Here is an 11,096-nt window from a genome sequence, read left to right on the forward strand (position 1 = left end):
TGAAGGTGGCCTTGAAATACATCCACAGATACACCTCCAATTGACTCAAATGATGTCAATTAGCCTATCAGAAGCTTCTAAAGCCATGACATAATTTTCTAGAATATCCCAAGCTGTTTAAAGGCACAGTCAACTTAGTGTATGTAACCTTCTGACCCACTGGAATTGTGATACAGTGAATTATAAGTGAAATAATCTGTCTGTAAACAATTGTTGTAAACTTTCTATGTCATGCACAAAGTCCTAACCGACTTGCCAAAACTATAGTTTGTTAACAGGAAATTTGTGGAGTGGTATAAAAACGGGTTTTAATGACTCCAACCTAAGTGTATGTAAACTTCCGACTTCAACTGTATACTACCACTGGTGGAAATATGTCTTTGTATTATTCAGCTGTGTAACCCAATGGGTGAATAAACTTGGTTTAATCTTTACTAATTGTAATTTAAAACCTAACAGTTGGCGCTGTGAGCAGGGTTCACCATGATTTACAGTCAAACTAGAAATTCCGAATCAGTGAACAGGAGCCAGCAACATAAACAAGGTAGGCATAGTTCCTACACCTGTTATCAATCATTCTGAAATCTTGAGGAGACGAGAGTCGTGAAACATTTTCCATCACCAAACTGTTCCTGGATGGTTGGGAGAAGTTGCCCTTGGAGGATGTGTTCTTAGGCAAAATCATGAGTGAGCCCACTCCCTTGGCTGAGAAGCAACCCCACACATGAATGGTCTCAGGATGCTGTACTGTTGGCATGACACAGGACTGATGGTAGCGCTCACCTTGTCTTCTCCTGACAAGCTTTTTTCAGGATGCCCCAAACAATGGAAAAGGGGATTCATCAGAGAAAATGACTTTACCCCAGTCCTCAGCAGTCCAATCCCTGTACCTTTTGTAGAATATCAGTCTGTCCCTGATGTTTTTCCTGGAGAGAAGTGGCTTCTTTGCTGCCCTTCTTGACACCAGGCCATCCTCCAAAAGTCTTCGCCTCACTGTGTGTGCAGATGCACTCACACCTGCCTGCTGCCATTCCTGAGCAAGCTCTGTACTGGTGGTGCCCCGATCACGCAGCTGAATGTGGAAATAGGAAGAATGTGTATTTTGTGGCTTATGAAAGTGTTGAATACAAAGTGTTGACAGTGGCGAGTAAAGAAGCTAAACACGAACTCACTCATAAAAACAGCAGTTCTACTTTTTACATTTTAGTCATTTAGCAGACGTTCTTATTCAGAACAACTTACAGTCAATGCATTCATCTTAAAACAGCTAGGTGGGACAGCCACATATCACAGCCTTGTGCTGTATTTGTTGACAACCTCTTTCTAGTTATGGTTTTAAATGTTTTGAAATCTCACACTATCAATTTTTCTGTAGCTTTCTCTTATGCCTGCTAGATTACTGCAGACACAGTATTCTGAGCCATCTGATTGGCCAGCGGTAGCCCTATTTAGTGCACTTGATTTGCTCTCTTGGCCCACCGGGAAGGCAGAGTTTGAAATTTCAGACACATGATATGGTTCCACATGGCAACAATTCTACAGCCAACAGCCCAAGATGAATAACAGCCCAAGATGAATAACAGCCAAAGATGAATAACAGCCCAAGATGAATAACAGCCCAAGATGAATAACAGCCCAAGATGAATAACAGCCCAAGATGAATAACAGCCCAAGATGAATAACAGCCCAAGATGAATAACAGCCCAAGATGAATAACAGCCCAAGATGAATAACAGCCCAAGATGAATAACAGCCCAAGATGAATAACAGCCCAAGATGAATAACAGCCCAAGATGAATAACAGCCCAAGATGAATAACAGCCCAAGATGAATAACAGCCCAAGATGAATAACAGCCCAAGATGAATAACAGCCCAAGATGAATAACAGCCCGAGACAATAGAAAAATAGGAACACAAGGCTTTATCGTTGGGCTTTGTACACAAATGCTTAGAGATCGACCAGTCGATTGCGATCCTCCGGTTGGTGACTACTGCTCTAGAAAGTTGAGTAAAGTTCAATCTCGTGCTACTCTCCGTGGGCTGATATTTCTTCTTCATGGCAGTCTCGGGGTACTGCTCGCCAGCGCGTGGTGCAGTTTAGAGGCAACATGGTGAGTATTACTCCTCTGTCCCACCGGATGACCTGACTGCAGGATACAAGTCAAAGACTGCAAATACCATAGACCACCACTAGATGGAGACCAACACCAGGGTTACAGATGTACAGGAAGAGACTGTTATATCAGTTCACCACATGGCCACCAATCAAAGTAATTTTCTCAGGCAAATGACAAATAATTTTGAGAGGCAGTGTGTTTATGTATCTAGTTAACCAGGGACAACACACATTCATAAACATTTCAATTTTCACGTTGATGTATTTAGTAGTATTTACTATTTATTAGGATCCCCTTTAGTTGTTGCTGAGGCAACTACTCTTCCTGGGGTTGTCGTGGAAACATTTGGTCCATCATATTTCACCAATCCCGGAGCATGTGAGTTCAAATAGACTTTTAATTACTTCATAATAAAAGCTGAGCTGGAATCATGAAAACAACTGCCTTCCAGCCTTGGCACAGAATACTTATACATTTGTCCTTCTTACATCATTCTCATAGTAACTCCTCTTAATGGCTTATCACCTCTGGCATTTAGCCACCGTTATCATATTGTCTTCAAATTAGGACATGCAACCTGTAGAGTCACAAAAATAGTTTCATGCATGTAAGGACCATAGCAACAGACCTTGGCATTCTACAGGATTAACCAATACATGACATCCTGCTGAGTCCTCTGAAAGGGGAACCCCTGTTCTGGAAAAGACCCCAGAGGTGTAACCATAGTTGGCCATAACAGTTACAAGAATAACCACGTGCATGTCTAATGGTGTCCAATGACCTAGAGCACAAGGAGTGCACTAGTTTTGCTGGCTCCTTCTGAAATAAATAATTTGCACATATGTACTGAAAAAATCACAATGGGGACCAAACATGAAACAAAATAACAAATAAAGTACATAATATACAGAAATATACAGCACTACATTTACATTGCAATTGAGCAATTCAGCAGACGCTCCCATCCACAGTGACCCACAGCCAGTGCATTCATCTTAAGACAGCCAGACGAGACAACCACATATCAAAGTCATATCCTAACCACGTATCACATACATAACACAACACATAATACAATGCAGAAAACAATACAAAATGCCTAAACATGTCTGTGTCTCTTTACAGTCGCCATCCTGCAATAAGGAGGTATTTTATCTGTTAGCTTGAGTTACCTGGGGTGGCAGAGAGTTCCATGTAGTCATGGCTCTATTTAATACTGTGTTTCCCAGCCTCTGTTCTGGCCCTGGGGACTGTGAAGAGACCTCTGGTTGTCTTGTCTGGTACCAATGAGTGTCCGAACTGTGAACCAACTGCCTAAACAGACAGTTCGGTAGCCTCAACATATCAACATCTCGCACAAAGACCAATAGTGAAGCAGTCAATGTTTCCTTCAACTTTGAGTCAGGAGAGATTGACATGCATGTCGTTGACATTTGCCCTCTGTGTACATCTAAGTGCAATATGTGCTGCTCTGTTTTGTATCTACTGTAACATACTGTATGTGAAAATATCAAATCAAACTTAAGGCCCCCATGGAGTTATTTCAATGTCATTTTTATATAATCACTGTGTGTTTATTTGATCAAAATAAGTCAAATGTATATAATTTTTACAATGTATTTCCCTGAGCCTCTTTTGGCCATTGATCGTGTGGGTGTTAGGAAACAAACACAGCCCTGATTGGCTGATAGGATGGCCTAGAGCCCACCCACTTACCTAGATGACCCGTCCTTGGTCCCTTATATTCAGATCAGATTGTGGCTTCATGAACATGCTGAAATTCCAGGCATTCTTTTAAAACAGCTCTCACACAGAAAGGTAATTAATCATAAATTTCACAATTTCCTAGTGTTATTTCCACCTCTCTAGTGTCTCTAATATCATAAAAAAAACAGGGAAGTCAAGTTTTTAACTGCACTTCCCCTTTAATTTAAATTGCATTTACAATTGCAACACAATTCACAATATAACAATCAAATGAAAAAGTAGAAGCAAACAGGAAGCAGTAAAAGGATGAATAAAAGAACATAAAACACAGAGGACGTCTAAAACAGTCACTGGTTAAAGGCCAAGCTAAAATGGGTGTTTTTAAAGGCATTTTTTATCAGGAGTTTATCATGACATCATTAATGCTTATTTAATCAGGGAAACACATCTGATGGAAGAGAGAAGTCAGGGAAACACATCTGATGGAAGAGAGAAGTCAGGGAAACACATCTGATGGAAGAGAGAAGTCAGGGAAACACATCTGATGGAAGAGAGAAGTCAGGAAAACACATTGTGAGGACATGAAGCACATTATCTAGCTGTCAGCTAAAAACAGAGCTCAATGTTCAAGAGGCTGTTAGTGGCAAACGTAGTTCATGACATGTTTCTTGTGATTGGTTGCCAGTGTGTTTTTTCTCCCTTGTGATTGGTTGTCAGTGACTCAGGTGTCTCTGGATTTGCTCACTGTGGAGTAGATGGGAGGCGCCTCAGAGGAGCTGTGTGGATGAAAGACAGTAGAGTAGGCAGGGTTTTGACTTATGTTGACAGTGGCATAGTCACCAGAAAAAGTGCTATTTTTAGCGATGGCGACAGTGGCCTCATTGGAGCAGCTGGGGTCCTTGTGGAAGTTGACGCTGGCATAGTTGAGAGAGTCAGAGGGGCTTGTGGGTAAGTTGGCGGTGGCGTAGATTGTGGGGGTCTCACTACCTGAACTGGACTGTAGGGGGCGGTCCTTTATTTCTTCATAGTGACCATCACCATGACAACCCTGGAGAGGAGGAAAAGGAGGAGAGGGACATGAGGACATGATGAGAGAGGGAAGAACATAGATTAGAACATGCTCTCTCTCTCTTTATATAGAGACGCAATGACGCACACAGGCAGGCACTTGCACACACACACACTGACCTCTATGTTGATCCGAGTGTCTGTGTTCACCCTGGGTGCTGAGGAGACAGCTGTGGAACACAGCACACACACACACACACACACACACACACACACACACACACACACACACACACACACACACACACACACACTTCACACATGTCAATATTGGGCTGCAGCAGTCTGTTCAGGAGGTTCTCAGAGCCCTGTTCTCAATGAGACCCCTATTTCTCAACCAGGGTCAAAGGAAGATTGTATATGCAAGTTTCTTGCAATTTAAGACTGGGTGTGAGTAACTTCCCGTTGTGTGTGTGTGTGTGTGTGAGAGAGTGTTTCTCACCTGTTTCCTTGTTGAATTTCCATCTATAGACTATGAGCAGGCTGACCACAAGCACCAATAGCAGCATGACCAGAGTCCCAGATACTATGATGACCACTGATGTATCTGAACAGACACAAACAGTACCATTAGAACACATACTTTACAATCAGCACTTCTGTTCAACTTACATAGGGCCTTTTACACTGTGAAGTAAGATCTGCCTCTCTTCCACATCAGATGTGTAACTTTTCTGTTTACTTCCTGTCCTGACATTAGCCTTGGATGTGGTGGCCAACAATGTGTAAACGCAGCCTCATACAACAAAAATGCTGTCGACTGGTCTTAAAGTAATTATTGCAGGGGTATGTGGAATCGGAGAGACATTATCTTTTCACTACCACTCTATACCAGGAATCTGGTGTAGAAGTGTCCCAGATTACCTAAAGGCAGATTTGACGCCAGATCAGTCTCTTTACATTACAAAATGAAGTGTTGAGGGAACTGGATTTAAACTGGTGCAGCGTAAAAAGGCTCATAGGCTGCGCTGACACAGCTTGTTTCCACTAATTGGTCTTTTGACCAAAGATATCAGATCTTTTCACATCCTATCTTTTTCAGGGCTGATCTGATTGGTCATATTTTTGGTCTGTTTAGATGTCTGTTAAAAAGCAGCTATAAAGTTTATTTACCAAATCCATTTTGTGTTGATGATGAGATGGATGATGGTGTTGAGATGGATGATAGTTGAGAGATGGATGATGATGATGAGATGGAGGTGGCTAAGGATGATAGCATTGGTGAACCTGGGTTTGATGCTGTTGTTTTTGCTGCAGGTTTTCTTGTGGTGGTGGTTATTGTTGGTGTCGCTAAAAACAAAGGACCACAAAACACAGTTGTTGTGACAATGTGTGAACATTTTTCACTTGGCTAACACAACAAAAATGTTGTCTACTGCTTTTAAAGTAGTTATTGCACAGAGATGTGTTGTCAGAGCACCATGTCTTTACCACCAAGAGAGGGAATCTGATTCCAAAGTCAGATTTGACGCCAGATCCGTCTATGTACAATACACAAATATGTTTATGTGATAGAATGAAATGTGCCTTAATAATAACTAAATAATAACACAGCATCATAATGTGTACCAGGAAGTAATATGCTCTTCATTTATCTGAATGGTGATAATATGATCTGTGTGCTCTAGTGATGTCTGGACCACAAACACAACAGTGAATTCAGCTCACTGCAGTGGCCTGCCCAGTCACCGGATCTCAATCCAATTGATTATCTGTGGGATGAGATTGAATGAGCTATTTGGAGTAGAAATCCACTACCAGCCAACTTGATACAACTGTGGGAAGCATTGGAGTCAACATGGGCCAGCATCCCTGTGGAACGCTTTGGACACCTTGTAAAGTTCATGCCCTGACGAATTGAGGCTGTTCTGAGGGCAAAGGGGGTGCAGCTCAATATTAGAAAAATGTTCCTAATGTTTTGTCCACTCAGTCTATAGTCTGACTGCTGACATGGTATCAATTGTGTGGTTGTTCTGTACGCCACATACATATCCCCCAACATCCTCTTAGGTTAGTTGGTGATGGTCATGGTGAAAACTCTGTCTGTCTTGTTGTGGAACAGTGAGAACCTCCCGTTTTGGCTTTTGGTTGTTGTCACTTTTACATCAACTAGACACTTCGATCGTGTCTTCTCTTTGCAGAAGTATTTCTGATTGTCTTCATACTTTTCATCATAAACACAGTGGTGGAGACTGACCGTTCTTCATACTGTAGCCAGTCACTGCAGTGCGGTTCTCGCAGCACCAATCTGTCATTTTAAACAAACATTTAGGCCTAGCGCTCAGAAAGAAGTTCAGCCAATGTATTATCAACTAAATATATACCCTAACAGAACCAGAAAGGTTTGGAAACTCCAATGACATAGACTTGTAGACCATGAGACTTCCTTGTCTCATGTCCAGATGCTGTCCTGTCCTGTTCCTTGTCTCATGTCCAGACGCTGTCCTGTCCTGTTCCTTGTTTCATGTCCAGACGCTGTCCTGTCCTGTTCCTTGTCTCATGTCCAGATGCTGTCCTGTCCTGTTCCTTGTCTCATGTCCAGACGCTGTCCTGTCCTGTTCCTTGTCTCATGTCCAGACGCTGTCCTGTCCTGTTCCTTGTCTCATGTCCAGACGCTGTCCTGTCCTGTTCCTTGTCTCATGTCCAGACGCTGTTCTGTCCTGTTCCTTGTCTCATGTCCAGACGCTGTCCTGTCCTGTTCCTTGTCTCATGTCCAGACGCTGTCCTGTCCTGTTCCTTGTCTCATGTCCAGACGCTGTCCTGTCCTGTTCCTTGTCTAATGTCCAGACGCTGTCCTGTCCTGTTCCTTGTCCGTTGCTCAATAAATGTTCTCCCTGTACCTGCTTTTCGTCTACCAGCGTCGATCCTTACACTCACATTTATAGACAGAGCTATAGATGCAAGGACTGACCATCCACGAGATCAATATTGTAGTTTTAACCATGGTCTGAGTCTTTACAGTGTTTTTGTTAACAATGACATCATTTACAAACAATGGAGCAAAGAAAGCAAATATTTTGAATTTATTGTGGTATTGAATTGAGCTCATGAGGCATTAATAAGTTGTATATTTCAAGAATAAATGGGTAAATATCATACATTCTAAAGTACAAAAGTTTGCAAAAGTGAATGTAAAATATGGAATGAAGTGGAAGGATCTCAGGTTAGGATTCGGGGTCAATAGCAGAAGCTTGATTAGGAATGTATATTATAAAATGTCTAGTTTGGAAGTGATAAAGTTTCGAGGATGAGAATCAAAGATTTACAGTACCTCTAGAGACTGTAAGGTTGACTTCAGTGTAGTCATCTGCCAATAAATTGGTCACTCCACACCAGTATTTCCCAGAATCGTTAATCATCAGTTTGGTGATTGTCACAATGAAGACACTTTCCTCTCTGATGTCCTTCAGCGAGTATCTCCCTTTAGAAGCACTGTTTTCCCCTGCCTCAGTCTTAATAACTTTGTTTTTATTAAAAACAGGACAATCCCCTTTACAGAGGTACTTCTGGTGGCTCCTCCACTCCTCTCTATAGGGGCATCTGATCTCTGCCTTGCCCCCCTCATATCCTTCCACTGTGATCAACTCTGCTGAACACACACTCCACACAGCAGCTGTAGGACACACCAACAGTCTCATTACAAACAGCACAAACACCCCAGCTTCCATTTCACATACTGTAAGAGTGGATTCTGGTCTGGTACACCACTGGTGATCACCATCACATCCATCAGTACATACTGGACCTTGTGTTCCTCAGTGTCCCCTCCCCTTTATCTAACAACATTATCAGTGATTGAATGGAGTTACACTGTAAAATGTTACAACCAAATGTATCCAACTATAGAGAGGAGTCACAAGTGTTCATTCAGTCTGATGTACTCACCTAAGAGGAGGACAACCTTCAGTGTGAGGACCAGCAGGTTAACCATGATGACTTGTGGCTCCCAGCTAGTTCAAGTCTCTTTAGACCCTGTACACCCTGTTTACTACAGTCCCCTCAATACTTCTATGTCCAGTTACCACCCCAGTACAGGAAGGTCTGCTCCTGCAGTGTGTATGAGAACCACTCTGAGTGTGTGTGCGTGTGTGTGTGTGTGTGTCTACTCTGAGCCACGGAAGTCCTTCTGTTTGACTAAGTACTTCCTGAAACCATTTCACTTCTCAGGAACACTTTAATGTCCGTCAATAAACCATTTCTAAGACATTTATAAAGAGTTTGCTCACCATTTATTAATAATTTATTCCTACAATATATGTTAAATAAAAACAAAGTTCTGCTTTAAATGAAGTGCATCTTATAAAGCCTCTATAAAGCCTCGTTAACCACTACATGAATGTGTTACAAATCCTGTTTTATAAAGGGTTCATAACCACCACATGATGGTGTTACAAATCCTGTTTTATAAAGGGTTCATAACCACTATATGATGGTGTTACAAATCCTGTTTTATAAAGGGTTCATAACCACCACATGATGGTGTTACAAATCCTGTTTTATAAAGGGCTCATAACCACTACATGAATGTGTTACAAATCCTGTTTTATAAAGGGTTCATAACCACTACATGAATGTGTTACAAATCCTGTTTTATAAAGGGTTTATAAAGGGTTCAAATAAATTTGTTTAAATGTGTGACATAACCACCATAAATTGTAGACCACACTGTTTACCAAGAGATATTGTTAGCTGTCTATTCACCACCACAAACGATGCTGGCACTAAGACTGCACTCAACGAGCTTTATAAGGCCAAAATCAAATAAGAAAATGCTCATTCAGAGGCGGCGCTCCTAGTGGCCAGTCACTTTAAAGCAGTCCTAGACGGATTACCAGGACGTGTACTCAGAGCATGCTCTTACCAACTGGCAAGTGTCTTCACTCAAATTTTCAACCTGTCCCTGACCGAGTCTGTAATACCTACATGTTTCAAGTAGACCACCTTTCCTGTTCCTGTGTCCCAGAACGCCAAGGTAACCTGCCTAAATGACTATCGACCCGTAGCACTCACGTCTGTAGCCATGAACTGGTACCCCGTGTACATAGCCAAGTTACTCATTGTGTATTTATTCCTTGTGTTATTATGTTTCTATTTTTGTATTATTTCTCTATTTTCAATCTCTGCGTTGTAGGAAAGGGTCCGTAAATAAGCATTTCACTGTTAGTCTACACCTGTTGTTTATGAAGCATGTGACAAAAGCAACTTGATTTGATTCCATCGAGGTCCTTTACGACTCCAGGGCAAGGAAGCTTACAGGAAAGATCAGCTGTATAGCCACTATACATTTACATATCTGCTCATTCTCTTATAGCTCTATGCTCACTCTACCTAGCTGTATACACTGTATGTAAACTCTGTTGTGTGTATTCTGTCTCTAAATGTTATCTATCACTATCATTAGCATGTTGTCTACCATTAGCATGTTGTAAATCACTAGCATGTTGTCTACCATTAGCATGTTGTAAATCACTATCATGTTGTCTATCATTAGCATGTTGTCTATCACTAGCATGATGTCTGTCATTAGAATGTTATCTATCACTGCCATGTTGTCTATCACTAGCATGTTTTATATCACTAGCATGTTGTCTATCATTAGCATGTTGTCTATCACTAGTGTCATGATGTTGCCCTCTTTGGGTACAGCGAGCACCATCCCCCTCTCTCTGTCTCCTACAACCAGGCTGCTGTGGTCAGAGAGGTTGTAAATTCCTGGAGGAGATTATCTCCTCATGGCCACAGTATATAGAGAGAGTGAGTTTTCATAGAGAGAACAAAGGAATTTCTTCCACCTCACAAAACTTGAGGTCCGAACAACATTTATGTTCTGGAGAAGGTATAAAAGATCGATTAAGAATCCAGCTACGAACTGGTCCGTTTGGTACAATTTTGTGAAACTCGTGGGAGATAATACGGCCACATTACCATAACGCTGTTTATACCATAGCCTCAGATATGAGGCTTACATGTAATTGTTGTATAAGATGAATGAGTGAGGATGATACTGTTTGTGAAATTGTGGAATGTGATTTTGGACTGTTTAATGAAGGAAACTCCAATTCCCTTCAGAGTTGAACTAAATCAGAGGACCGCCCATGCGCACAGTTATGGTCTGGAGTCATGGGACAGGCCCTTTTCTGTTCTTCCGAATAAAACCCCACCTGGGTTTTCTATCACCGGTTCATGTTTCTCTCAATTACGAG

General features: G+C 41.7%; 1 protein-coding gene across 2 annotated transcripts; it reads right to left on the reverse strand.

Moving 5' to 3' along the window:
- Positions 1–3,895: 3,895 nt before the first annotated feature.
- LOC112226382 (CMRF35-like molecule 3) lies at positions 3,896–8,989 on the reverse strand. Of its 2 annotated transcripts, XM_042308306.1 has the most exons (6): positions 8,779–8,989; positions 8,165–8,506; positions 6,007–6,183; positions 5,336–5,440; positions 5,014–5,063; positions 3,901–4,873 (listed from the first exon to the last, which is right to left on the reverse strand). In XM_042308306.1, exons 1-6 carry the CDS (start codon positions 8,822–8,824, stop codon positions 4,547–4,549), a joined length of 1,047 nt encoding a protein of 348 aa, XP_042164240.1. In that variant the 5' UTR covers positions 8,825–8,989; the 3' UTR covers positions 3,901–4,546. The 2 variants fall into 2 exon arrangements, with proteins under 2 accessions (XP_042164241.1, XP_042164240.1); XM_042308307.1 differs by lacking the exon at positions 6,007–6,183 and having other exon boundaries at positions 3,896–4,873.
- Positions 8,990–11,096: the final 2,107 nt, after the last annotated feature.

Source organism: Oncorhynchus tshawytscha, linkage group LG28 (genome assembly GCF_018296145.1).
Source record: "Oncorhynchus tshawytscha isolate Ot180627B linkage group LG28, Otsh_v2.0, whole genome shotgun sequence".
In the NCBI taxonomy this organism is placed as follows: domain Eukaryota; kingdom Metazoa; phylum Chordata; class Actinopteri; order Salmoniformes; family Salmonidae; genus Oncorhynchus; species Oncorhynchus tshawytscha.

What these genes read in the sequence shown, in the direction of transcription:
- LOC112226382 (XM_042308306.1), bottom strand. Translation starts at nt 8,824, where the DNA reads ATGGTTAACCTGCTGGTCCTCACACTGAAGGTTGTCCTCCTCTTAG. An exon ending in ATCAACACAAAATGGATTTG is followed by an intron (nt 5,441 to 6,006) that starts GTAAATAAACTT and finishes GTGTCTGTTCAG; the next exon opens with ATACATCAGTGGTCATCATA. An exon ending in ACACTCGGATCAACATAGAG is followed by an intron (nt 4,874 to 5,013) that starts GTCAGTGTGTGT and finishes CCTCCTCTCCAG; the next exon opens with GGTTGTCATGGTGATGGTCA.